This window comes from Athene noctua, chromosome 19 (assembly GCF_965140245.1).
Source record: "Athene noctua chromosome 19, bAthNoc1.hap1.1, whole genome shotgun sequence".
Classification (NCBI taxonomy): Eukaryota; Metazoa; Chordata; class Aves; order Strigiformes; family Strigidae; genus Athene; species Athene noctua.
The window spans coordinates 5,049,546-5,077,373 of record NC_134055.1 but is presented as its reverse complement, the minus strand read 5'-3'; the positions used below and the strand labels follow the sequence as shown (position 1 = coordinate 5,077,373).

Below are 27,828 nucleotides of genomic sequence, written 5' to 3'. Positions count from 1 at the left end.
GAATGACTCCTTGTAGGAATAAGCTTCAGGGAGCGCAAGCCGGTCCCCGCCGCCGCCTCACGCTCCCGCGCGGCCCCCGCGTCCCTCCCGCAGGGCCGGGACCGGGACTGGGGCCGGGACCGGGACAGACGCCGAGGCCGAGGCCGGCCCGCAGGGGGCGCCGCGGTGGCCCCGGCGCCCCGCCCCCTCGTGACGCAGGGCTCCTCTGCCGCCTCTCATTGGTCCCCTCTGCCTCGCCCTCGCGGCACCTCCCCCTCGGCCGTCGCTCATTGGCGGGCGGCGGAAGGAGTGCCCGCCCGCGGGCGGGGCGAGCGCCACCACCTCCTCCCGTCGCCCGGCGAGGCCGGCTGAGCGGCGGGGCTATGGCGACCGCGGCGCGGGGGTTGCTGCCGCTCCTCTGCGCGCTGCTGCTGGGCCCGGCCCGCGCCGCCCACATCAAGAAAGCGGAGGCGGCGGTGCCCGGTGAGGCGCTGCGGTACCTGCGCTCGGCCGAGCTGGGCGAGGCGCTACGCGCGCTTGCGGCCGCGGCCCCCCCGGGCCTGGCGCGGCTCTTCAGCATCGGCGACTCGGTGGAGGGGCGGCCGCTGTGGGTGCTGCGCCTGACGGCGGGGCTGGGGCCGGAGCGGGCCGGCGAGGAGCCCGGCGGCGCGGCCCTGCCCGGCCGGCCGCAGGTGAAGCTGGTGGGGAACATGCACGGGGACGAGCCGCTGGCGCGGCCGCTGCTGCTCCGCCTGGCCCAGGAGCTGGTGCGGGGCTGGGCCGGCGGCGAGGAGCGCATCGGCCGCCTGCTCAACACCACCGACCTCTACCTGCTGCCCAGCCTCAACCCCGACGGCTTCGAGCGCGCCCGCGAAGGCGACTGCGGCGGCGGTGGTGGGGCGGAGGGCGGCCGGGAGAACAGCCGCGGCCGCGACCTCAACCGCAGCTTCCCTGACCAGTTCGGGGTCGCCGAGCCCGACCTGGAGCCCGTGCCCGAGGTGCGAGCCCTCATCGCCTGGATGCGCCGCAACAAGTGAGTGCGGCCCGGCCCCGCGCTCCCGGTACCCTCCTCGGGGGAAAGGGACACCCTCGGCTCTGTTCCATGGAGGCTTCAGCCTGCCTTCAGCGTTTCCAAGCGCTTCCTGGCAGGGTTTTGGGGGAAAAAAAGCCATTTCCCCCACTTCTGCGATAAAGGCTGGCCCGTTGCTAGGGTCAACCGTGTGCCCGCTAACCCTCGTGCTGGGAAGAGTGGTTTGGTGGCCACAAGTCGCTGTGCACCTGCCAAGGAGCCATACTAGCCCCCCTGGGCACAGCCTGTGGCCTTCACGCACCCGGGCGGTCCTGGCCTCCGTGGCCATCTTGCAGATCTCCCATCGCCAGGAGCCTGCAGCTGGAAACTTCTCATCTGCTCTGTCTTAAGCCTGTCTGTGGGTCTTGCTCTTAGGGCCCCTAATTCCTTCACCCTGAGCTGTGGGATGCTTAAAATACTTGGGGTTAAGCGTATAGGTGGTCTGTGTATAAACACATTGACAGAGTTGTGTTGAACAGGGCTTCTCCACATTTCTGTGTTTCATGGGACATTCCCTGGATTTAGCAGTAATGCTCTGTGTGGCAGCGTTTCCAAATACAGGCCCTGCTCCTGGGACCCTCTTCCTCCTCTGTCCTGTCGAAGTGTGCAGGACTGAGCCTTAAGTGCCCACGCTGACCCTGAAGGCTCTCACCTTCCAAGGGGATGAAAGGTGGGAAGCTGCCGTGCCTGGAGCAGGGCAGCCCGGGAGGGGAGATGGCACCTTTGCAGCCCAGCTGCGGTTTGGGGCCTGGGGCGGCCCTGGGAAGCTCAGCAGCCAGGCTGGGCACTGTCTCTTCATTTGCTGTCTGCTCTTTAGAGAACTGTGGAAGGTCCAAACCACTAAGTTCAGTGCAACGAACCGTGTGAAGTTGTGCAGAGGAAGCCAGAAGGCAAAGTCTGATCAGATACAAACAACGCACCGGAACAAACTGTGGCCCTTTTCCCAAAATGGGGATAGGGAGAGAAACAGAGAGGGGCTGACTGATGGCCACAGTGTACTGTAAGGCTGTTGGTTGGATCCAACCAACACACACACAATGTTCAGCATTGTATAATGTTTGCTTAGTTTTAGGGAACAAAATTTGGTTGGACAAACTGTCTTTATTAAAACTTGGTGGATGGTGGTGCCCATGGGGATTATTGCTCTAGAGGAACTTCATGAACTGCACCACTATCGCTTGTCCTAAGGATCCTTTAGGACAGCTCCGATGCAGCAGTTTGCACTAAAATCCCTCCAGATTTGGTTCAACTCAGAATTAGTTACTAAGCAAACTCATGCACATTGTTAATATAATTTTGAAAATACCTTGGGCTTTTTTTTTTTTCTTGCAAGTGTTTGAGGTGGGATTTGCATGTAAGAGAGGCTAAAACGGGAAGAACATGGTGCTTTGTGCATCCCTCTGCCTGGCAGCACCAGTTAATGCTGGTACAATTGTTAAACTAACATAACCACTGATAAAAAAAAATGAATGGGTAAACACAACTGTTTGATTTTAAAAAGAGATAGAGAGTGTAATGCAATTCATGTGCTCTATTTTAAGCAAGGCAAAGGTATTGGTCACGTTACGTCTGCTCAGAAACTAAATCCCATTTGACTGAATGAGGAGAGCTCTTTTTCCCTCAATGCTGTATTTGGTGGAAAGAGGAAGAGCAGAGACAACTACCTTTAGGATTCATTGAAATGTTTATGCTGCCTGTGATCAAATTAGTGTGATAAAGGCCACACTGGGCTATATTTTCTGATTTTTGGATTTTTGACAGCTCTGTCACCCATCCAGATTTTATTTTTGCAAGTCAGTTCTGTTGGACATACCAGGTGTTGCTCAAAGCTTGACGAAGAGCCATGTATGTGGCTTTATGCTCAGGGCACTGCTTGTCTGTCACAGAGTTTGAGGGCTCTGTCTTAGGCTGCAGCAAGAAACTTGTTTCATCTCCAGTAATGGCAGATGTCAGTTTGGGGAGTGAATAAACCAGTCCAAGAGTTGGTTTATTGCAAAAATCTGCTGACTTCTCCACCATGCTCCCGCTTGGATGCTGTTCAGACCCTCTTACAACACTGCTTGATGTGTTGGAGGCTGCCATTAATACAGGGGGATATGTCTCCCAGGACGGTGTATCCAACAGTAGCCCACTTGGTGTCGGATGAGTTTGCATCTGTTAACGTAACTGTGGTGTAGCTGCAGCTCCACAGGTGTTCTGCCTGCGCAGGGCTAATGGAGCAGGGTCTGATCACTCCTCTTCCAAAGTAGCAATACTGCTGGGCAGCTCATCCAGTGGGCACGTTTTGCTTTGTTGATCCCAAATAGAGTTTGGAGGCTCCTGAGAACACAGTTTGGGTGGGAAGGCAGCAGAATAACTGGTTGGGTGGCTGTAGCCAGCTTCCTGTTGAAATTGTTCCAGTATGACTCTTTCTTTTTCTTCTCCTTCCCAACCTCAGGTTTCTGCTCTCTGGCAATCTTCACGGTGGCTCAGTGGTTGCAAGCTATCCCTATGATGACTCTCCCACGCATAAGCCCACAGGAGTCTACAGTAAATCAGCTGATGACGAAGTGTTCAAATATTTGGCAAGAGCTTATGCGTCACATCATCCCATAATGAGAACTGGCAAACCTAATTGCCCTGGCGAGGAGGGAGAGACCTTCCAAGATGGTATCACAAATGGTGCCCAGTGGTATGATGTAGAAGGTAAGCTGTGCTGGTGAATCGCTCTAACTCTGCTAGGTCACTGAAGAGGGTGTCTTACAGAAATAGTTTCTTGATCCCGCTGGGATCTGACATCCAAACCAGTGGTGATTATCACAGAGGAAAGGACGGTGGGTGAAGTGGTATTTTTAGCTCTGAATGTGTTCTAACAGCTTGAAATGAAGTGAGGTGGCATCACAGGCACACCAGTAAGTGCTTGATGAGTCACAGCTTGGGAGAAGTTTTGTAGGGAAGAGACCACAGCAAACTGGAGGGTTCTTCCTGACCCTGTTAGGTGTGTTGGCGAGTTATCCTACCTGTGGGAGGCTTCATTTGCCAAATGAACAGTTGTTAGGTCTCCAGAAAGTTGCTAAATTCTGATACAAGAAAGAGTAAACTATTGTTAAATGTATTAAACTGATGCCAGTATTCTGTGAGAGGTTTTTTAACCTTCAAACTTGTAATTTTGTAAATAATTATAGAAGAGCCTGTTGTAAAGCTATGTAAAATTATTTAAATACATGGTCTGAGCTAACCTAGTTACTCTTGCTGGAAGAGGGTAGGCAGCTTTTCTATGAACTGCTCTGCTGCTAGACTTGTGCAGAGGGTAACAACCAGCACAGCCTGTTCTCTTCCACTAGTGTGGCAGGATCTAGAAGGGATCCAAAATTCAGTCTGCTAGGGCTTCTAGGAGAGCTCCTGATCCCTCCATTAGGCAGCTTCTTTGGAAGTGATGTGAATATAAGCAAGTTGTCTCCTGGTGCTAACGCTCTGCTTGTGTGGAGGAGTCTGGCCTGGCTCAGCCATGTGGTGGGCTGCTCTATGTGCGTCGGTTTTGCTGAAAATGGGATTTAAGTGACAGTTTGTGACAAGATGTTCTTGTGGGAAAGGCTCTGTGAGCTGGCGGAAACAGAAATCTTGGCCGTGTCATTCGAAGAAGTTCTACCATTGCTGTGCCCCCTCAGCGGATGTTGTACAACCGTGGTCTCACCAGACAGTGCAGAAACATCTGCGGTGAGGACACAACAAAGACCTTGCATACATGATCTGAAGAAGTTGCGTTGCTTTGCTGCGCTCGGACTGCTCTGCTTTCCCTCATAGGACTGAGGGATGATAGCAGGAGTGCTGAGCAAGCAGTGACATCAAATGTTGTTGTTTATCCTTTAGAGTTTACGGCTTAACAAATTCTAGTAAGATGGTGTTTTTCTGAAACATGGGCTTCAGAGCTGACTCCTATCTTAACCCTGCCTCCACCTTACTTGGGAAGGCGGGGAGGGATCCCTTGTTGGACCTGAACATATCACCTCTGTGCTGGAAGAGAAAGTCTTGATTTCAGCGGTGGCTGAATCATTCCCCAGGATTTCACTGTTCAAATAAAATGTCGTGTTCAAATAAGATGCAGTTTTATCTCTTTCTCTAGCAGCTGTCTCCTTCTCTCCACCCTGTCGAGCACACCAGCCCTGGTGTTTGTTGGCTCAGGGTTCACTCTGCTGCTGTGAAAAGTCCGGCAGGAGGAAGGTTTGTGTAATCTGGTGAATTTGCTTATGAGGGAACAGGATATCCTGGATGAGCTGTGCAGCCTTGTTCTGGTGGCAGTCATTATCAGCACACATCTCGGTCGGAAGGTTTGTTAGCTGCACATCTAAGGTTTTCTGCCCTTGTAATGAAGTGGGATGGGTGTGCTCTGAAGGGAGCGTGATTCCAGAGCTTTGGGTTGGTGTTCCTCTGCTCCCAGTGAGCAGTGTTTTTTGCTGCAGGGTTAACTTCTTCATTCTCCTGCTAGGATGCGAGACACCTGGCTGGTGGCTGTGGTACTGGTGCAAGAACCTTTCGGGCTGCCTTTGCCTTGCCAGCGAGCAGAGCAGAGGTTTCACCTACTTTCCTTTCACAGGAAATAGCAAGGTGTGAACTGAAGACCAGTTCTGTGCTGCCATCACTGTGGTTTATATTATGTCCAATAGCCTCCAGCATCCAGGCTCTGTGGAAATGAATCCTTCTGCTGTGACAAACCACAATCTCAGTCTCAGTGCTGATGGCTGCAGGCGATTCATGGGCAGAGATTATAGGGAGGGTGCAGTGACACTAACTAAGAATGGAGCATTGCTGAGGTGGCAGACAGGAGCCGCTGGGCACCTGTGTGGCCTCTCCCCTGAGTAGTAATTTATGTCTTGTTGCTGTTGAAGATGCACACGTGGAGGGTGATGGCAGCTCTCGGAGCACCTCCCAGGCGGAGGAGTTTATGTGAAGTGTAACCCACGGGAGCTGAGAGCCAGGGAAGAGCACAGGTGAACTAACAGATACCACAGAGGCCAGTACATGTATATTTTGATGTTGTGTGAAGTTATTGTGTCCCTTCAGGGTTTTAGGTGTTAACACTTATTTTTAGTGGTGGATGAAGACCAGGCTAAGGGGAGTCAGTTGTATGGAGCAAGTGACAGAAGCGGCAAAACCACCACGGTGGCTGTATTGAGTCATCTGACTTGCTCAGCTCTCTGCCAAGGGCTGCTGAGGCTCATATTCAGACCAGGAGGTCTTTCCCAGTGATTGCAGAGTGTAAATGTGTGCTAAAATGAGGCTGGGTAAATCCCAGTAAGCTGCGGGAGCTCCCTGGGCTGGGCTGAGCTCTAGAGAGGGCCAGAGCACACGGTTCTGTGAACGGTGCAGGGCATGCGCTTGTGGCCTGTGGATCGGGTTGTGCCAGGAGAGACTGCAGACTCCAAGTGAACCAAAGCCAGGAAAAACAAAGAAATGAGAACATAATGTCTCAACAGGTGGAAATTTTCCTGCCACGTTTTATCATGTGAAATCAAACATGTCAGAAAGCAAACTGCCATGGGATTCATTGTCCCAGAGTTACCAGTCCAAGTTTTATGCTGGTGCCAGATCCCATTAACTTTCGTTTGAGTTTGCAAATAACCTCTTATGTGTGTCAAACCGAGGTGGCAAGTACAAACCATTGGAGTAATTGTTAAGGTCAAGTGTGCCCAGAGAAAGATGGATCTCTGCCAGACAGCTGAATTTGGCTTCTGCGTTCCAGCTGCTATAGATAGGCACGTCTGTGACTGGGATGCTTTTTAGGGGCTATCTCTGTTGTACATGCTCTTACCCTTCCTTCCTTTTTAACCTCTGAGGGGTTTAACTACCAAGTGGCTGGTTCAAATCAAGAAAATACATGCAACTCTGGGCTGGTGTATGGTTCAGGTGATGCTTGGCAAGCAGTTAAGAAATCACTTAGGTCATGTCTGTGGGAAGGGTATGCTTGCCCTTATTTTGTAAAGAGCTCAGATTAGAAACTGAATTCAACATAACGTTCACTAGGGTATATTGTGGGCAGCCTTGGAAGGTCTTGTCCTTATTTGCAGTCCCTTCCTAAAAGTTATTTTCCTTGCTAGTTTGAGTCTCTGATGTCCAAGTGTTTGAGGTGTTTCTCGTGTCTACCGGAAAGCACTTCTCAGGTTGAATGTAGAATTAGGTTACATGTGTGCTTACTAGCTTGTTTTGACTGTGGTTGCTAGCCACACGGAGCTTCTGAACAGCTTTTAGTGACATCAAACTCAGAGCAATTAAAATGAGTGCTGAGAACAGTGGGTGCTCATGGCATCACTGTGGTGGCCGCTGTTTCCAGGGCACGGTAGAAGGCAGTTGCAGCATGAGCTCTGGTAGAAGTTTTCAGCCATGTCTCTCTGGGATACGCACAATTAGCTGCTCTTACGTGTTTGTAAGTGTTTTCATTAAAATGATTACTGCGATTTTTTTCTTTCTTCTTGAGAAAAATACTGGCTTGCTGGTTTGAGGGTCTGATGCTGCTTTTCACTTCTAACGTGAACTCCTGGGCAGTGCAGCTCTTGGGAAGACTGCCCTCCTCTTTGGGACCACACTGGGAAGGCTGCAGGACTGTGTTACTCTGGGCTATGTGCTGCTCAAACCTCACCTCCTCTGAGTTTTAATGATTGCAGACTAATGGACCAAAACGTTTCTCTGCCTGTTTGGTGCTGCTGCTCACCCAGTCTCATGCTACGAAACAATCTGTCCACAGAGTAAGCGACTTGTGTCATGTATTTAATCAAGTCTCTAGCTTCCTTCATGCCGTCTGCTCTCTCTGCAGGGTAGACATGACCATTTCTCTGCTTTAACTTAGCTGCAGGTCTCTTATCTCCTAATATCTGCTCCAGCGAGAGCTGGAATTAGAGAGGTTTCTGCATAGCGCAGTTTGAAAATAGAGTCCTTCCTGGCTGGCCTGGAAGGCTTCTCCTGGCACGTGGTGTTATTTATGGTATCTGTATCCCCGGGCTTGACTCTAGAGAGCTGCATTCTCCTGCTTGCCTGCCTGGTTTGAGCTTGGCAGGGAGCAGAGCCATTCTTGACAGCGTGAACTCTGCAGCCTGTGTGCTGCAGGAGGTCTGGGATTCTTGCCTGAAGTGCAGTCCCGATGCTCAAGGAGTGGGACAGAGCAGGGGAGGGGTTTGTTCTCAGCATTTTTGTGACTTACTGCCAGCCAGGGACTGACTTGCTGTGACTGTAAGCTGCTCACTTTTCCTTTGCTTTCCTCACTGGTAAAGTAGGGATGATGCTTCATTGGGAGGCTGAAGCTTTACACAGTGTGGGCTAAAAGACACCCTGTGATTAAAAAATGCTGGAATAAATCCAGCAAGTTATCCCAGGTATTAGCAAAAGAGACAGGTAGAGTAGAAACACAGTAATCTGATAGCCTTGGGAGTGCTCTGCTCTGCTCTTGGTAGGCTGTGTCCAGGTCTCTCTTTATACCTCCAGATCTTCTGCATAGCCATGAGAAGCTGTGCAGATGGTATATGGAAAAATACGTAATTCCATATGCTGTAAAAATAACTGTCCTGCTCTGCAACGGGGCCGAGTGAAGGCCAAATATGTGCAGTGGATACAGTCCAAATTTTCAAGTATGCAATGGACTACTTCTTTGAAGAGACAGTTTTACTGAAATTGATGTAGCAAGCTCTAATTTAGTCCGTTGCTGCTCTATTATGGGTGAGCATCTGTCCTAAATTTGCCTGAATGGCAGATGAAGCACTAAATATGCTTCATAATGGCTCTGGTTTACGTATGGATGTTTTCAAATGCATTAGTGTCCTGCTATGAACAGATGGTTATAGGCTGGCAAATTGTTTCACTCTGCATGGTGTTTACTGGCGAGAGAGCAGCCTGCTGTGGGTTACTTTTCTGACCCTGGTAACAGGAGCTGAATAGAACTGAGTATATGTCAGATTCGCAGGCCTTGTTCCTCTAACCTCTTGAACTGAGTTTGAGAGTTTTAAAGTCCTCGGACGCTTTTTTTGGCCCCTTGTGCTGGGCCAAGAAGAGTCTCTTTCCTGTTTGATCTCAACCAGTGCACAAGCTGCAATGCTGTTTCTGGCAGCAAGTGACATTTGATTTGTTACAATAAAGTTTCGTGTTCCCTTAGCAGCAGGCTCCCAGAGGAGTTGTGAGGAACTGGGACATCTTTGTTGTGGTACTGTCCTGCACATCTTCCCAAGGGTCTGTTTTTCTAAATCCTACTTCATGTCGTCAGTCCATCTCTGCTTTACCCAAGTGTGGTGGGGCTGTTGAATTCAGAGCAGCAGTCCCTGACCTTTTGGGACAGTGAATGCTTACAGCCACCACATTAATTATAAGCCTCCTCTGCTTAGTAAAGTGCTGCTGATAGCTTTTTCCTGGCTGTGCATTAACACAGTTTCTGCAAATGCCAGGTAGTGCATTTGCATCACAGTATTGATCCATGCTGGCAGGTTAATTGGCCAGCTCAGAGGGTCCCTTGCTTGTGAAGGATTAGGGAACTGCTCAAAGCAAGTGAGATTTATTAGCACAGCACTAATGGAGCACTCCTGTGAGCAAAGCAAAGGGTGGGAGTACAAAGTATGCATTTCTTACAGACTGGCCTCTGGGTTCCTGTAGGCTGGTGCCATGATAGTGATATATGCTACAGGCTGTCTTCTGGTTTCCTTCCTCCTGAAGTTATCTGCCTCCTGCAGAGCAAATGTATAGCTTTTCTGTGACAGATGGGCTTCTGAGAGCCAGCTTGACTTCCTCGGCTTACCCAGAAGAGACTCATTGCCTGTACCCCTGTGTCTGGCGGACACCAGTGGGAGTGGTTCAGTTGGTGTGTGGAGGTCTCTGGGCTGAGTGGGTGCAGGTGCTGCCGTGCAGGTTGGGATGAAGCTGTCTAGGAAGTGGAGGCCAAGGCTGTGGCACGCCAGTCTGCCTGGATTGTAACTGAGTAAGGTTGTGTAACCCAGGGGGTATCATTAGTATGCATAAAACTTAGCGTGGTGTGTTTTCCATACTGACACAACAGCCTGATTTGGTGGTGATGGTGGGCACGATCCTGTCATGTGGCCATGACATCTGGCTACAGTCATGTGGTGGGATTTGTCAGGGTGACTCTGAAACCTGTTTCACAGACTTGTGGTGGTTTTGAAATGTCCTTTGAACTATTGAAAGGTTCCACAAATGTTTAGAGGGTTGAACATTTGCTATCTTCAGCAGCATGCTGAAGTCAGAGCTCTAGATCACGACTGTTGATACCTGCAGACCTCAGGTCCTGCTGGTACATGATTCGTCCTCGTTTGAGAAACAGGTTTGCTTGCTTGAAGGTTGAAGGTAAACTTCAGCAAATGGGGTCAGGACACTTGCTGGAACAAGGTGACCTTTCTGATTTGTAGCAGTGCCTGTGGTTTCTCTGAAGGGTAAGAATAGCAATATGAGCTTAATACTGGGAAACAGCTCTGTGCACTCCTGTGTTCCGGTGCTTACAGAGATTTGGCTGGTTTAAAACTAAGCTAGCAAGCTGACCCCAGGTGCTGCAACATCCTTAAATTGATTGAGGCTGCTGCCTTAAAGAGGGAATGTGGGAGGAGGCTGGTGACTTGGCTGCAGGGCTCAGGGAAAAGAACAATTTCCCAGTTGGAGTTTCTCGGGTGGACAAGTCTGTGTCCTGTTCTCCTCTTGCAGGAGCTGGCTGCTGCGGGATCACAGGAGTCCTCAGCGATGAGGGAGACATCGCTGCCCTCCCAAATCAGGAGAGTTTCCAGAAGGTGACTTGCTGCAGCTCACTGCTTGCTGTCACCATGTCAGACCTTGTCAGACTTTCTGCTGGGGCTGCTCCAAATATCAAGTAAATGATACTTCATATAAGGAGTTGGAAGAAAAGAGCAGCTGAGGAAGTAGAGAAGGGGAAGCATTGCTCTCATCTAGAGTTTTGCTATGATCTTTTTTGGATAACAGCTGTATGCCCCTTGAAACTGGTTTTGGCCTGCAGATTCAAGCTGCCACTTCTCAGGCTGATATTCTGGTGTGCTTTTTTGTATCAGAGGTCTGAAGCTCATTTTGGGTGGAATAACTTCTCTTACAGGAAGACCTCACAAATCTAAAGGTAGCTTGGAATGCATGGCGAAGGACTTGGCAGCAGTAGTGTTCAAACTGCAGTGTGCCTGCCCTGGAATACTGCATTTGTAGTGTCTGGAAAATGGCTTCCCAGTAAAATGAACCCATATGAATTTCCAAATGCTCTGCTGCTGAGTACAGCTGACAGAGCAGTGAGGCCAAAGGAACTGTCATCTTTGAACTCTGTGGCTGATTTGAATGGCCCAGTGTGCCGGTTACTGGGAGAAACAGAGCTTGGTCTTCCCCAGCACAGGTTCTCACTGTGATCTCTTCTGACTCTTCTCCATAGGTTGTTCACTGTGGAGCTAGGACAGCATCGTGGTGAGATGCTGTGGGAGGATGAGGGACAGGGAAAAATATGCATCCTGTGGTGGGATGTCTGTGTGTTGCTCATGGAACATGTGTCTGCCTCATTTTCTCAGGTGGGATGCAAGATTACAACTACGTGTGGGCCAACTGCTTTGAGATCACGTTGGAGCTGTCCTGCTGTAAATATCCACCGACCTCCCAGCTTCAGCAGGAGTGGGAGAACAACCGGGAGTCTCTCCTTGCTTTCATTGAGAAGGTAGTGCGGGCTGGGGTGGGGCGTGGGGGCAGCAGCCGTGAAACCCGTGTGTCCACGGTGGGCTGAGAGCGCCGTATTCAGTTGCTCTTGTGGTTTGTTTGCTGCGTGCGGTAACACAGCTGCTTCAGTTGCTGTGCAGAGGTTGGTGGCTACAAAGCTGCTGTGGTTCTGCCACAGTTCCCACATCCTCTACAGTAGCAGAGCTTCACTCAGAGGGGTCTCGTGGGGCAAAACTCTGTTAAACTGAGGGACCGATCAATGCAAATCTCGCTAAGTAGTACAGAGTACTTGTATGGCTTCAGTGCCGTGAACCTCCAGTGATGTTCAAAAGCACCAGCACTGCTGAGTCCTCTGCCAAGCTGTCTCCAGGTGCCTGTGTATGAGTTGAGTAGGTGACAGCTTAGGCTGGGAAGGGAGGCGGCTGCATTTTGTCCCTCAGATGGCTTGTAGCCCTGCTGTGTTCATCTTGTTGTGTGCCCATGTTGATGAATTAGAGGATTTGTTAGGGAGAATCAGTCCTGAGATCATGCTGGAATTGCTGTCCTTGCTGGCTGGCTAAGCACTGCGTGTCTTTGCCTGGCAGCTGTCCTGCTCTGCCGTGTTTGGGGAAGGGCAGGGGGGTATTGCTGGCTGAGGACGTGGTTCCCCTGATGTTGCTTGTCTTCAGCCAGGCTCTTGTATTGTTTTCCTCAGGTCCACATCGGTGTGAAAGGCTTTGTCAGGGATGCAGTCACTGGAGCTGGCCTGGAGAACGCAACCATTGTTGTTGCTGGTATTGCTCATAACATCACAGCAGGCAAATTTGGTGATTACCACCGACTGCTTGTGCCTGGGACCTACAACGTGACCGCAGCTGTAATGGGGTAATGTCTCTGTGACCGCCTGCACCCACACTGCCAGCTCCTCATGTTCCTTCACTTAATTTCTTCCCCCAAAGCATCTTGTGTGTTTAAGGGTTTGGCTGGAATCTGTGACAGTAAAGGACTCCAGCTTAGAGCTGCAGCTGTGTTTGTTCACCCCATGCCCCACTGCAGTGGTGTGCTGTTGGATGCACAGCATTTCTATCACCTTTGTTTGATTGCTTGTATCAACCTGCATCTTACTTTTTTGGGCAAAGGGAGAAAGTGGATTAGGGTTGCCCCAGTAAGAGTTCATCCTGTTTCAAGTCTGGGTGTGAATGCTTAGCTTGCCCCTAGGCTAGCCCTGTGGTACACCTGTGGCTTCTTCCTTGGTGAGTCTGTAAACAGGTGAGTCTTTGGCACAGCGGGGACAGCAGCATACCTGGGTCCGGTGGCAGTGAGATGAGTCCTGTCAGCTTGTTGGCTGGTGAATCTCTCACATAGTTATTAACAGCCCAGTACGTTTGGGCTGGGAGGAGTAGGCTGGACTGGTGGAGAGGCTGCAGGGGCTTTTGGCCTCTGTTCTGCAGAGCCTCTTTGATGAAACCAGCTCATTTTTTTCACAGTTACACTCCAGTGACCAGAGAGAATGTTGAGGTGAAGGAGGGAGCTGCAACAGAAGTGGATTTCTCCTTACAGCCGACTGTAATACCACCAGCCCTTAACGTCACACAGTTCACAGCAACGCCTGCTCCTGTCTCTACCATCACCCCCACCTCTGTGCAGGCCGAGGCTCCAAGCCCAACCTCTTTCCATCAACCCGTCCAGCCTGTGGACTTCCGCCACCATCACTTCTCAGACATGGAGATCTTTCTCCGGCGCTACGCCAGCGAGTATCCCAACATAACCCGACTCTACTCTGTGGGCAAGTCAGTGGAGCTGAGGGAGCTCTACGTAATGGAGATCTCTGACAACCCTGGCATCCACGAAGCAGGTGATGCAGGAAATCCTTTTTAGTGAGGCGCTAGTGACAGTCCCTTTGCTTTGAGAGACTCGATGGGCAGAGCAAAAACGAGTGTAGCTCTGGCACCTGTCTGAAGACTGAGCTGCTCCTTGCAGTGTCCTTTCTAAAAAGGCCAGTGCAGTGGGTGGCACTAGTGTGAGTTAAAGAGCATTGCTAGGGACATCTACACGATCATGGAGCTCTGGGGACAGAAGGACCAAGGGGCTTCCCTGAAACAATGTTTGTCCTTTTTGGTGTTGTGGAAGCAGAAGGGTAAATTTTAGGTAAACGCCCTCCAGCCCCACAGAAAGGCCTGAGAGAGCAATGCCCAGGGTGGTGATATGTCCGCAAGCTTTAATGTAAGTGGTTATAATTGTCTCTTGCGGCTGTGTATACGCAGGTGAGCCAGAGTTCAAGTACATTGGTAACATGCATGGGAATGAAGTTGTGGGGCGAGAGCTTCTCCTGAACCTCATCGAGTACCTCTGCAAGAACTTTGGCACAGATCCTGAAGTGACTGACCTGGTCCGGAGCACACGGATCCACATCATGCCATCCATGAACCCTGATGGCTATGAGAAGTCCCAGGAAGGTACTGCTGTCTGTGTTGAAACATCTATGAGGTTTCTAGTTCTAAGAACAAGCCTTTGGGTTCACGGTACCTCTCTGAGAAATCTGGAAGCCTTGCTGGAGCAGAGGGAAGCTCTGGGAGGGAGGCTGGGAAGGGACTTGGTGTGTGCTGTGGGACGAGTGGGTACAGCCTGCATGGCGGGATGTGGATGGTCAAGTGTTGGGGAGGGAGAGCTCTTATGCTTCAGCGGTGCTATATGCTGCCCCTGTTTGGGTCCCCTTATGGCTTGTGGCTATCCCAAGGCTTATTTTAAAAAAAGACATTCCTTTGACACAGCTCATACTTGCTGTGCTTTAGTCCATGCTCTTAATAACATGTGATGTGGGAGACAGGCTGTCTGCAGAGCACTTGTCCAAGGATAATACAGACTTTTATTGTGATGTTGAAATTGGCAAAAACATCCTTCATGAAGTCCTTAAAACTGCATGGCTCTTGCAGATTGGCAGAACTAAGCCTGTCCAGAATGATTTTCTGGAAGCAGAGCTCTGCTTCCTTGTAACAAAGAACTTGTCTGGCTGGTTTGAGAAGGTGAGCTCTGAGGTTTCTGCGGTCGTGACATCCGGCTGCTGGGATTGTTCATGGTTTGCTGCCTTTTTGCTGGCTGTGGTCTGACTGGCCCTGAAAACCTGTGCAAACACCTGCTGAAAGGGCCCTCGGATGCCTCTGTGCACAGAGCAGGCCTGTCGCTGAAGGGGCGTGTGGCGGCCCCATCTCTCTGGGCTGTAGGATGCCCAGCACTGTTTTGCTCTCTGCTGTTTTCCATTAATTGATAGATTTAAGCTCTGTAGTTAAGAAAAAGAAGCCTCTGCACCGCAGGGGGAAATAGCATAGGGCACAGGCTTGAACACGTGTTTAATTTTCAGGAGACAGAGGAGGTACCGTTGGCAGAAACAACAGCAACAACTATGACCTGAACCGGAACTTCCCAGATCAGTTCTTCCATGTGGCAGACCCTCCACAGCCAGAAACTCTTGCTGTCATGACCTGGTTGAAGACATACCCATTTGTACTCTCAGCAAACCTGCACGGAGGTATGACAGCCCAACCGAGCTCCTTCCTCCGCACCGAGGTTCAAGGGGTGGGAGTTTGCAGGGATATCTCCGCAGTGTTCAGGTGTGAATTGAGGAGCTCTTGCAAAGAGCTCTCTGCCCTTGGCCTTGCTGTGAAATGGCAGGAGAGAAGGCAGCCAGGTTCCTGTGACAGGGGTAAGGCCATTTGCAAAGGGCCTACACAAAAGTAAATCGACCCTTTTGTTTGTGCTGCTGGAAGATGGATCAAAAGCTGGAAAGGGAGGGTGGGTGAAAGCCATGTCCCCAGGCACATTTGTAGGGAGATGAAGAGGCTGCTGGAAGGATCCCAACTCCTTCTCTGACGGGAGCACATGCGTGAGGGAGTAGCTAGCACGCTGCCCACTGGGAGATGGGGATGGACACCCGTCAGTGGTTGCTCAGCAGCTGTGTCTGGGAATGTGTTCTAGTGCTGTGGCTGCTAAAGGCTTCATCGTATTTATAAAGTGAAGGGAGCAAGACGTAGTCCTGTGGGTTCCCTGCCTTGAATTGCATGGTGGAAATATGAAATTTGCTGTAATTTAATTATCTTTTTGGAGCGATCTAAATTAAGTCTCTATATTACAGCTTATTCCCTAGACAGTTTGTCTGCTGGTTTGTAGCTGTGGTAACTTGCAGGTGGCTGCTTTGTGCTAGCGTGTTTAATTTTGTAGTGCAGAAATACCGTGTGTGGGTACAAGGGAGCTGGCAATTCTCCAGCAGTGGTGGTGTCTGGGGTTCCACAGTGCTATTAGTACAACATTAGGGAAGGCTTCAGTAAGCCAAAGATGTTATAATCTGTCAGTGCTTGCAATAAACTCCAGAAGGATGAAAAACTACCTCAGTTGGGCCAAGGGCACTGTGCATGTTCTACAAAATTCCTCCCTTTGCTTTCTCCTCTGTGAAAGCAATTATGAGGTTGTGCTCATCCCTCTTGCACGTCAGAGCCAAACCTTTGATGTGTCCTGGCTTGGGTTCACCTTCCCAACTGGGTGTGGTCTTATCTCTTCCTGTGCTTTTGTTGTCTTTCTAGCCACTGGGCTTAATGGTTTGTTTAATGCCGAGTCTTCAGAAAGAGAAGACTTGGCACTCTTTGGAGAAAAAGAAAAACTTCCCCTATTAGGCTGAAGGATCACTTGGAAAGTGTGCAAGTACAAGTCAAAGCTTGTTTTCCCTGCAGGTTCTCTGGTGGTTAATTACCCCTTTGATGATGATGAACAAGGAATAGCCATATACAGTAAATCTCCAGACGATGCTGTGTTTCAGCAGCTGGCGCTTTCCTACTCCAAGGTAAAGCTCTAACAGGAAAACATCCTGCTGGGTTAAATCCTGCTGCTGTCGGGAACCTCCTGAGCGGGTGATGGAGGAGGGTGCGGGTACTGTGGGCGCCTGGCGTTGCCGGCAGCAGGGCCCTGCGGGAGGCTCTTGTTCCAGGAGTGGATGGATGCCCAGCATGTTCCGTCTGCAGGCGCTGGAGGAGGAGTGCTCTGTGCAGGCACAGGGCCCAACGCCCTGAAGGGTGGTGGAAAGTGCTGTACGCGGGCCAGGAGGAGAGCAAGGATGTCTATGGGCTGGGGTTGGGTGTGGGTGCAGCCTGTTGTATGGCTGCAGCACAAAACACGTGTCTACATGAACCTCTGTGTTTGGTAACAACGAAAGTGCCAGTGGCTGTAGAGTGCAGGCTCAGCTTCACATGTTGCATCTTGTTTTTCAGGAAAATACAAAGATGTATCAGGGAAGCCCTTGTAAGGATATGTACCCCACTGAGTACTTCCCACATGGCATCACTAATGGGGCTCAGTGGTACAATGTTCCAGGTAAAGTAGACCTGAAGTCTCTTGCACTGTTTACCTTCAAGTTAATGCACATGCAGCTTAAAGAATTTAGTCTGATCAGTCACAAACTCTGCATTAGTCAGGCCAGATTACTGGGACTCAGGTTTCTTTTATAACCTCTTAAATAATGTACCCAGATAAAGTTATTCCTGGGGGAAAGAATTTATAGTGTAGTTTTTCTGGCTATTAGCAGAATGGTTTCATAAAATTTTACAGCAGTATATTAGCATGAAAGGTATTTACAAGAAGGATGGTTATTTGTCTGCTATTTTGGCATCCCTTTGATGCTTGAATCTTGCCCTCTGTAAAGCCCTCTCTCTTCAGTTATAAAATGCATGTTGTAGTTTGTACTTCATCTTTCTCTATTATCTGATTTTTATTTTTTTTTTTTTTTGAGCGTGGTACAATTGCCTTCAGGAGACCTTGCCAAAACTTTTTTTTACATTCCTGTTTTAGGTGGGATGCAAGACTGGAATTACTTAAATACAAACTGCTTTGAAGTGACCATTGAGTTGGGCTGTGTGAAATATCCCAAAGCTGAGGAACTGCCAAAGTACTGGGAGCAGAACCGCCGATCTCTCCTCCAATTCATGAAACAGGTGAGATGCTTTGACCCCAAGCAATTGTGTGAGCTGCCTCCGGGGTTTACATTAGATGTGCCAGAGGGCTGATCTGTGGGGTGAAGTGAGTGCTGCTTCCTGGCTAGCTTGGGTACCTGCTCCACAGAAATCATTCCCATCAGAACAGGTCTTGACTCCCTCTTCTCCCCTTCTTCTCAACATACCAGAAATCCGTATGGAAGCAGCATCCAGGTGATGCAGGTGTGGGCTTGTTATTTACCACTACCTTGGTTTTCTGAGGCTGGAGTGGCCTTTGTGTGCTGCTCCCATCTGAGTCGGGGTTGGTGGTAGTGCTGCGCACCTGGGACGTGCAAACAAAGGTGTGGAGCAAAGAGTGCTGTGGTGGCACCCTGAGCCAAACAATTACTCATTGTACTCATCAGGTGATCTTTGTCCATGCCAGCTGCTGGCAAGTCTGACCTGAAGCCTTTTGGAACACATTGCTCCTCTGGACATGCTGAATGTCCAGGGCTGGGAGCTGGTGGGATCCCACAGTGCTGTGTGGGGCGGGAGGCAGAGCGAGGGCTGGTGCTCAGCAGGGCTCTGGGTCTGTGCACAGGTTCACCGCGGTGTCTGGGGGTTCGTGCTGGACGCTGTGGATGGCAGGGGCATTCTCAACGCCACCATCAGTGTTGCTGACATCAACCATCCAGTGACCACCTACAAGGATGGAGACTACTGGCGCCTCTTGGTCCAGGGGACGTACAGAATCACAGCATCTGCCCGAGGGTGAGTACGTGGTGGCACAAGAAGCAAACAGCTGCCTGATAGACTTCTCGGTCAGGAGCAGTGCCATCACCTCTGCCTACAGCAGATGTAGGCATGGGTGTTCCTCCTGCCCTCTGGCTTGTGCAGAGTTAGCAATGTGATGCTACCCTGATGTCAAAGGCTGCTCACCTGGTGCCATTGTACAATCCAAATCTTCCCTTGTTTGGAGGTGGTGTGGGGAAGGAGTTGATAACTTACTGTCTTTAGGGGAAATTCTCTTGCAGACAGCTGCCCACAGAAATGACTTCATCACTACAGCTGCTGCCAAAAGCTCCCTGTTAAAGCAGTCTGACTTGTCATCTTGCCAGTCTGCCACGTAACCCTGCAACACCTGAGCCAAAAGCAGCTCAGCGCCATGTTGGGCCCTGAGCTTCTCCCTGTCCTCCTGCCATTCCCATGCCCCCTTGAAATGCTCTTGCTCTTTGTTTTTATGCTCCTCACTTTTGGCTGAGGAGTGCTAGCGGTCCCATGTGAGTGTCTGGTCAGGAAGCAGGTGGCTGCTTGTGTGAGGCCTTGAACCCTTGACGTTTTCTTGTGTGTTCTCTTCCCTGGGTAGGTATGATCCAGTCACTAAAACAGTGGAAGTTGGCAGCAAAGGTGGGGTGCAAGTCAACTTCACTCTTTCACGGACAGACATCAAAGTGGAGGAGGGGAAGGTGCCTGTCTTGAACACTCCAGACACCAGTGACCCTAACGAGAAGGAGTTTGAGACCCTAATCAAAGACCTTTCTGCTGAGAATGGCCTGGAGCGCCTCCTGCTGACCTCCTCAGGGGACATCTCTCCATACCGATACCGCCCTTACAAGGACCTCTCGGAGTTTCTCCGAGGCCTCTATCTGAACTACCCACACATCACAAATCTCACCAGGTGAAAATTCAAAGTAGCAGTGCTCAGCAACTCCCTGAGCAGCAGCATGGGATAGGGAAGTAGTGAAATGATGAGCTATGAATGTCATGGCTCGGAGGTGGGGAGCTCGTCCCCCTCTTCCCTGCGGTCCCTGCGTTCAAGGCAACCCCACACATAAGGGTGCGGTGGCCGAGCATTGGCTGCAGGAGCTCACAGATGCGTCCATGTGCTTTTTCCAGATTTTACTGACTTAAAGGGGTGCCTGGGACTGGCGATATTCCCAGAATTGTTGCCCCAGGTTTCTGCAAATATCTCTGTTCTATGCTGTTTCCTTCCTTTTCCAGATCCTTTCTGACATCCACCCTGCTAAGGAGTCCACGGTTAAAGTGATCAAATTTGTCTTACATCTCTCAGATTTTTGATTGTCTGCCTTCAGATTTTAATTCAGTAGTGCAAGACGTGTTTGAGTTAGTTTGCCCTGAGCCAAGGTCTCTGCCCTCCTGCAGGAGACCAGCTGCTGCAGTCCTCCACTTTTCTTTGTGACCTGTAGCGCTTACCCTCTGTCAGCTTCAGAAAGCACAAATCTCTTTGTCCCAGGGCCTCATTTGCTTGTTGTTACCAGGCACAACGTGCTCATGTGCTGTCCCTGCTGGTGCCAAGGCTGCTTTTCTGATCTGTAGCCCCTATTGTCCTTCCAGTTGCATCAGCCCTGATTGTGTTCCCTGCTTTGCTTGCATTCAGTTTGCTAACTTAATGGCATGACTGTGGCAACAATTTCTGTGTTACTGGAAATAGTCCTGCTTTTGTCCTCTATGCTGGATGCTTTACTTTGATGTCCAGATGTATCCTGCTCTGAAGGAAAAAAAAAAAAAAAAACAAAAACAGCACAGTATTGGAAGCACAGGGGGATTTAGCAGTTCCAAATTAGTCGTGATGTCATAGGCTATATAGAGATATATGGAGCATTGGGTGTCCTGTACATCTGGACCTGGATACCTTCTGACACAGATGCTTGTGTTCAAACCGATGTTCATAGTGAATTCAGTTCAGTGCTCTGCAAATCTGCCCTCATGATGTGGTTGTGTTTTGTCTGTCACTTGTCTGTGCAGCCTCCTCATGGAGGTTGGCAGCAGTTCTTTCCACACCGGGGTTTCTGTGTAAGGTTGGCCTAGGGCTGCAGCTCTGTTCCTCAGCTGATGCTCTGGTTTCTCATCTCTCGGCAGCTTGGGTCAGAGCGTTGAGTTCCGTCAGATCTGGTCCCTCGAAATCTCCAACAGACCCAACCAGTCTGAGCCTGAGGAGCCAAAGATCCGATTTGTTGCCGGTATTCACGGAAATGCTCCTGTTGGTACAGAGCTTCTCCTGGCACTGGCAGAATTTCTTTGTATGAACTACAAGAAGAACGCTGCTGTTACAAAGGTGAGGAGCCAGTGCAAGGGACTATCTTGGAGCCTTCCAGCTCTGTCCTGAGAAGACAGTGCTCACTGGGAGAGACTTGTCTTGTTAACACTGGCTTGTGGCTTGCAGTGATCCTGTGCATAATGGGGAGGGGTTGTGAGATTCACAGGGCGAGTAGGAACCAGGAACTGCAGTTCCTAACATGAAATCCAGGCAAATGAGATGTACAGAGAATGAACCCTACTAATTGCACTTTATGTACTGTTTCTCCTCCTTTTGTCCAGCTGATTGACCGAACACGGATTGTGATTGTGCCTTCCCTGAATCCAGACGGACGTGAGAGAGCACAGGAGAGAGGCTGCACATCGAAGATAGGCCAGACTAATGCTCATGGCAGAGATCTGGACACAGACTTCACAAGTAAAGCAAACTCAAGCAACGTGATGTGTGGTGTCCCTATAGAAATGCAGGCTGCTGGAGAAGTCTGCTGGGTGCTCAGGGGTTGGGTGAAGTCATTTGGTTACAGGGTCTACCTGTAAAGAGAGCAGAACCCCTGTCCTGGAGCCTAAGCAGCATAGCTGCTGGGCAGCTTCCAAAGCTTGGATCCCCCTTACAGATGGTAATTGTCAGTCTCTTATTTTTAAGGAAAAGATGAAGCCAAGTTCTTTAGGAACAGTCCACAGGTTGGACAACACCTAATGTATTCTTCCCATTAATTGATTTCTTTCAACGCCTGATTTCTGAAAAATGCCCTCTGTTCATGCTCCCTGGAAGCAGTCTCCTCTTTTTATGCTTTGCTGGTTTCCATGTAACTGCCTGCTGTATCCATAGCACAGAATCAAGACTATGCCCATCCTTCCTGGGGACCAAGTGTTCTCTCTGGCCAGGCTTGGCTGGGATCATCCCAAATGCTTTCTTAAGAAAATGTCCGTTTGGTGGCATTGAGGAGAGCAAACACACATGAAATACCCTCTGCATTACAGAAGTAAAGAGCTTGATGAAATGTGAGGTGTCACATTTGTTTAGCTCTGTAGATTAATTCCTCCCATGGGTAGTGTGGACTAGGTGCTTTACTTGATCTGTCAGGTGCATCTGCTGAGATCTAACAGATACCTTTTAATACATGCAGCAGACTTGAGCTTCAGGCAAAACCAAAGAATGTACTTCTGCTGGCCTCTCAAATAACAGAGGAAACTGTTGTCAATTCCCTTTTCTATTTGTTGTTCTGATTTACAGGCAATTACTCCCGTTACTCGGGGAAACGAGAGCCTGAGACCAAAGCCATCATAGAGAACTTGATATTGAAGCAGGATTTCAGCCTCTCTGTTGCGCTGGATGGAGGATCTCTGCTTGTCACTTACCCATATGATAAGCCAGCACAGACAGGTATGACTGACTCCTCCAGGGCCTTGCATGAACAGTTACCCTCGGGCTGTCTTTGCAGAAGTTCATGTGACCACTTGTAAGAGCTTTTTGCACTGGTGATGTTCTGTAGCCTCCTTTTGTGTTCAGCCCTTTGTATGTGGAGTTGACAGTCTGTTAAGTAAAGCTATGAAACCTCAGAGGATTCAGCTAGGGATCAGAACACTTACCATTTCTTTTCCTACAACAGTATTTAAAAGTTTCCTCTGCCAAAGACAGTATAAAGTCTTATTTGATACCACCCCTCAGTGTTAGAGGAAATCTGGAATGCCCCTGAAACAAAGTATGTCACTGTTTAATACAGGATCATGAGGTTAGAATGGGAATCTGCTCCTCTAGTGAATAGGAGCTGCACTCTTAAAGTCTCACTTTTCCCTTTGTAGTGGAGAACAAAGAAACACTGAAGCATTTGGCATCTCTGTATGCAAACAACCATCCGCTGATGCATTTGGGCCAGCCAGGCTGTCCAAATAAGTCAGGTATGTTTGGGTAAATCCTTTAACGCTGCCGTCAGCTTGTGCTAGCCCCTGCCTGGAGCAGATCTGACAGCTGTGCTCTTGCTCTCACAGATGAGAATATTCCTGGCGGTGTGATCCGTGGCTCTGAATGGCACAGTCACTTGGGAAGCATGAAGGTACTTCTTCATGGCACAAAGCTTTCCATCTCTGCTAAAGAAGCATTAAAAAGCGTATTTGTTCTGATGTCTGGGCAAAACTTCCCCACCTCCAGCTGCACTTTGCAAACTGTTTAAATACCACCTCTTGTTGTAACTGTGGTTTCGATTTTCGCAGGATTTCAGCGTTACATTTGGTCGTTGTCCTGAGATCACTGTTTATACCAGCTGCTGTTACTTCCCGAGTGCAGGACAGCTTCCTGGCCTGTGGGCAGACCACAGGAAATCTCTCCTTAGCATGCTTGTGGAGGTGAGCCACAGTCTGGGGGAGGAAATTCTGGCAAGGAGTGAAGATAGTGGGCTGCGTGGGGAGGGGGAGAGGAAGAGAGTGGTATGGAGAGTCTTTGTGTTTTTGTTGTGCTGTGTAATTACAGATGGTCATAATTTAGACTGTGTGAGGAATGGATTGAACAGAGGCAGCAAGTGACCAGGAAATGTGTTGACACAAGAGTTAAACATCGGTGCTGTGTTGCCTCACAGTGGGCTGAGCAGTCCTGGCAGTATTGTGCACTTCTATTTAGTATGGGGGTCAGGGATGGAGAATGGGCTGTATTTTGAAGCCAAGATTAGATCCTGTTTTAGTTACAAATGTGCCGTACGCTTGGATGTGAATGCAAAGGGTTTGAAATGCTTTATTTCAGGTTCATAAGGGAGTTCATGGGTTCGTCCAGGACAAGAGTGGCAAGGCAATTTCTAAAGCTACCATTATTCTTAATGAAGGTTTGAGGGTCTCTACTAAAGAAGGTGGCTATTTCCATGTGCTGTTGGCTCCAGGTTTGCACAGCATCAATGCAATAGCCGACGGGTACCAGCAGAAACATGTCAAGGTATGTGAATGTGTATCAGAGACCTTCCCCACGCTCCCTGCCATGTGAAGGCATCCCTGTCTGGGCTCTGCCTAGTTGGCTATGTTGAGCTCCTGATTATGTGCCCAGAGTAGCTGTTTTCTGCCTTGATACAATGGATGGAGAAGAATTTCCCAGCACAGGAGGGTTTCTTTGAGCACTAGCTTTTCTTTCCATCGCACTTATCTTTGGCATCTGCCCGGTCTTGCCCTGGTCAGCAAGTGTATCTCTTGTCTGGACACCTAACAGAGGTGCAAGCTTTGAGAGAGTCTGAGTTGTTGTATCTTTCTGCAGGTCTTTGTACGTCATGATGCACCCAGCTCTGTGTTCATTGTATTTGACACAGAAAACAGGATATTTGGTCTGCCAAGGGAGCTGGTTGTGACTGTTGCAGGTAAAGTGACACTTTTGATCAAAGCTTTGAGCTTTTCTTTCTGTACCAGTTCATGCTGACAATGACCCTTCTCTTCGCTGAACTGGAAAAGCAGCCTGCAGACTTAAGCTATCTTCTGCTGTCCCTTTTGCAAACTGGTCCAGCAACCCTTGGATCTGGTGATGCTGGGCTAGCAGATGGAAGGGGCCAGGACACAGAGAGTGTTTTAGGGTTCTGAAGGCTCCAGAATGGACTTTGAGCTGCCTGGAATGGGGAAAGCCTGTTTGTGCATAATACTGGGAGTTAGCAGATCTTGCTTCTTCCTCAAGGTTTCTTTGAGTGGTGTGGCACCAAGTAAGCATTAAGAGACTTATTTTTTCGTGTGTGTCAAGGTGGAAGCTACTGGGGAGGCTGGCGAGGTCTACCCCTCACTACCCAGTGGTCTGCAGAGAAGCTCAGTGATGTTATCCTAGATTGCAAGCACAGAAAATAAAGCTAGTGCAGTGCTGCTCTGGCAGCAGCTCTCTTGCATGGCATGGCTTCTGTGGCCTGGGAGGAAGGAGCCGGGTCACAGCGAAGCAAGGAAAGTGGTTGTGACTGTAGAAGGTAAGAGAGGTGGTGGCAAGCCTAGGAGCCTCTGGGGTGGGGGAACATGACATTAACTTTAATGCCTTGTCTCTGGCAGGTGCGAGTATGTCTGCTCTGGTCCTCACTGCCTGTATCATCTGGTGTGTCTGCTCGATTAAGTCCAACAGACACAAGGATGGCTTCCACCGCCTCCGTCAGCACCACGACGATTATGAGGATGAAATCCGTATGATGTCCACTGGCTCAAAGAAGTCCCTCCTGAGCCACGAATTCCAGGATGAAACAGACACTGAAGAAGAAACATTGTACTCCAGCAAACACTGACACCTCCCAGGCAGGAAAGGAGGTTTCCATGGACCAGACTCGGTGGCGGGGGGACGAGCCCTGTGGTTCAGTTTTGACATGTTAACTTGCAGGTTGTGTCCTCCAGAGATGTGGGTGGCAACTCCCAGCTTCGGTCTACTGTTTGCTTTGTTCCTGTGTACATGCAAATCAGTGGGTGTTGGAGCCTGTGTTTGGGCTGAGGACATGGCTTGTTACATTTTTGGGTGAAGATATGGAGGTCCACATGACGTTGTTTGAAAGACAACAGGGTGGCCAGCAGAGTTCCTAGCACTTCCCCGGCATCTCAGCAGTCAGCAGATGGTGGGGAAGTGCCCCGAGACCTGCACGGAGTCATAGTTACAACACTCCACAGCAGTTTCTCTACCAGTTTTGATTTCATGTTTTCCATTCTGTACTTGGGGGAAGCCAAATCCTTCACTTGACTCCACGTTCTGCAGAGCAGCCCTTGCAAAAAGACCAAAAAAAGAAAAAAAAAAAAAAAAAAAAGCCCTTGGTTCTCAGCTGTTTCTTTGGAGCTTTTCTCCACCATGAGATGCTGTGGCCTGCTATGATCTGCAGTGGTTTTGGAGCACCTCTGATGCGTTGCTAATTCCAGGCAGTGACTTGGCATCCTGAAAGCTGGGGGAGATGACATCAGTTCTTGATGTGAGCTGGAGAAAGGAGCAAATGTCAGAGCTTCAGTGAACTCTGACAAAGTTCAGTTGCTTGCCAGCTCTGCGGTACTGCTCTTCCTGACTTCTGGGGAAGAAAGAAACTTTATCCCCATCACCCCTTGTTGCTTTTTATTTGTGCAGTAGATTTGGCCCTCGGGGTCTCACGTTAGTATTACAACAGCACAGTGTCTGAAGGAGCAACTGAAGGTTGTTCTAAGCAAATGGTTAAACTGAGTGTGGTGGATACTGTAGAAAAGCAGTTGCTTACTGACTCCACCTGAACATTTTTGCTCAAGTGCACCACTATTCAGGAGGGAACAGTGAAATCTGACTGCTGCTTTGTATCTGAGCATTACTGGAGCAGCAGGAAGAGAGGTCATGGGGGTGTCCATGGCCCAGTTTTAGTCTTAAATTTTGAAAAAAGCTGTGCCATTTGCCATTGTCTACCTAATACCATTTAGTGATCAGAGCACTTAGGAAACACCCTCTCATCGAGCTCTGGTGATGGTAGGCATCAGATTAGCCTGCTGGCTTGGCTCTCTTCTGCTACTACAGCATCTCCGAAGTATGTAGCAACAGCTCCACCTGCTTGTGTGTCTGCAGTTGTGGCTGCTGCTGCCGGGGCCTTGGGTGCAAAGGCACGAGGGAGCACTGAACGACTGTGTTGGAGGGGAAGGGAAAAGCAGCCAAATTTGGTAGCACTTGGCAGGAAGTTGGAAAGAGGAGCCGCAGCGTGCATCCCTAAGAAACGTGGGATTTGTGGGGAATAGAAGGGATGTCCAGAATGGCTGAAACGTTTGCTTTCCAAAGCCTTTATATATCTCTGGTGTTCCTGTGCTTTCTGGGCAGAAGGCTGGGGTTAGAATAGGCACTTATTTTCTTGCTGCTCATTTTCTTATTTGATTCTTGCCCCATTGACCTGAACTCCGGGGTGCAGGAGCCTGGTGCAGCAATATCTTGGGCACCTAGTTTGCCCTGAGCTGATCTGTTCTCTGGCAGCTTGGGGAGGTCCACTAGTGAAACCTGCACATGGTGTCTGTGGGGGAGATGTTTGCACCCACATGTATGATGGCATCTGTTCTGCAGGGCTCTGACCTGGTCTCTGGGGGAAAACTGTTGAAGACTGTTGGGCCATGTCACCTGGGGAAGGAGCTGTTCCTCACCTCTGTGTGCAGTAGATGCTCTTCCCGAACCATGTGCCTGTGGCCGTGCTGCCATGCTCATGGTCTTGGCTGATTTTGTTCAGGTCTCTGAGGAACAAAGACAACCCTTAGACACCAGTATACCTTCTACCCTGTTGCATGGGGAATTATATTGCAAGAAACACATGATGTGGCTGGGGAGGTGTGCTGGGAACAGGGACGTGAGGCTGAGCATTCCCCATGCTCGTGTCCCACATCGCTGTGGTGTGAAAGAGCTGCTCTTGCTGCCTGTGTTGTACAGGAGCCATGAACATCTCTGCCTGCTCCCAGCTCATGGCGCAGAGCTGGGCATGGGATTTGGTCCTCGGCTGTGACCCTTTTCCATCGGTAATGGGCTGCAGCACGCAGTGGCGTTAATAACCCTGCCTAATCTCCAAACTTCTCCTGCTTCTGAGGGCTTTAACCAGAGACACAGCTGGGGTTTTATATTAAAGTTGAGTTTGCAAATGGCTCTTGGAGCTCTGGGGTTTGTTTTCTCTGGCAGCGGGTAATGGGACCGAGCTGGCCTTGCTTTGTCCCACTAGCAGTAAGTCTCATTAAGAACTGGCCCTTTCCCTCCGAGAGTGCGTTTTGCAGTTAGCCTGGAGTAGGTGTCATGTTTAAGGTGAGTGGATTTCAGATGTTTTGCAAGCGTACGAGACTTTTCTACACAGCAGGACCAGGTCTGTGTCTGGCTCTTGCCCTGTGCTCAGAGCCGCAGCAAGTAAGCGCTGGGGCTGTTTGTTGCCAGTTTTGGGAAGGCAGGAGTGGCCTCCCCTCGCCGTCGGTCTGTCTGTCTGTCCGTCCATCTGCGGGAGTGCCTGTGCCGCTTCGGGCAAGGAGCCAGTCCTCCGTGGGCCCTTGTCCGTGGAGCGTGTCGGTCCGTGCACTGTGCCTTCAAATGTACATTTTTAAAAGGGACTTGAATCGCCTTTTCCTGGAAGCGGGATGGGGCAGCCTGAGGCGAGGCCTGGCTCTGCCCTCAGCCAGGCCCTCTGTTTTTTACCTGTATACTGAGATCCAATAATCTGTATAAAACTATTTTGATGTCCA

General features: G+C 49.9%; 1 protein-coding gene across 2 annotated transcripts; it reads left to right on the top strand.

The window, feature by feature from the left end:
• The first annotated feature begins 351 nt into the window (after positions 1-351).
• CPD (carboxypeptidase D) lies at positions 352-27,828 on the top strand. Of its 2 annotated transcripts, none has more exons than XM_074922583.1 (21): positions 352-1,012; positions 3,486-3,733; positions 11,566-11,708; positions 12,402-12,571; positions 13,174-13,541; positions 13,951-14,142; positions 15,045-15,212; positions 16,408-16,517; positions 16,942-17,044; positions 17,519-17,661; positions 18,242-18,411; positions 19,007-19,318; positions 20,521-20,716; positions 20,980-21,115; positions 21,932-22,081; positions 22,501-22,596; positions 22,687-22,751; positions 22,909-23,040; positions 23,432-23,617; positions 23,930-24,029; positions 24,694-27,828. In XM_074922583.1, the coding sequence occupies exons 1-21, from the start codon at positions 363-365 to the stop codon at positions 24,918-24,920; spliced, it is 4,065 nt and encodes a 1,354-aa protein (XP_074778684.1). In that variant the 5' UTR covers positions 352-362; the 3' UTR covers positions 24,921-27,828. The 2 variants fall into 2 exon arrangements, with proteins under 2 accessions (XP_074778684.1, XP_074778685.1); XM_074922584.1 differs by having other exon boundaries at positions 13,951-14,154; positions 15,057-15,212; positions 20,980-21,135; positions 21,964-22,081.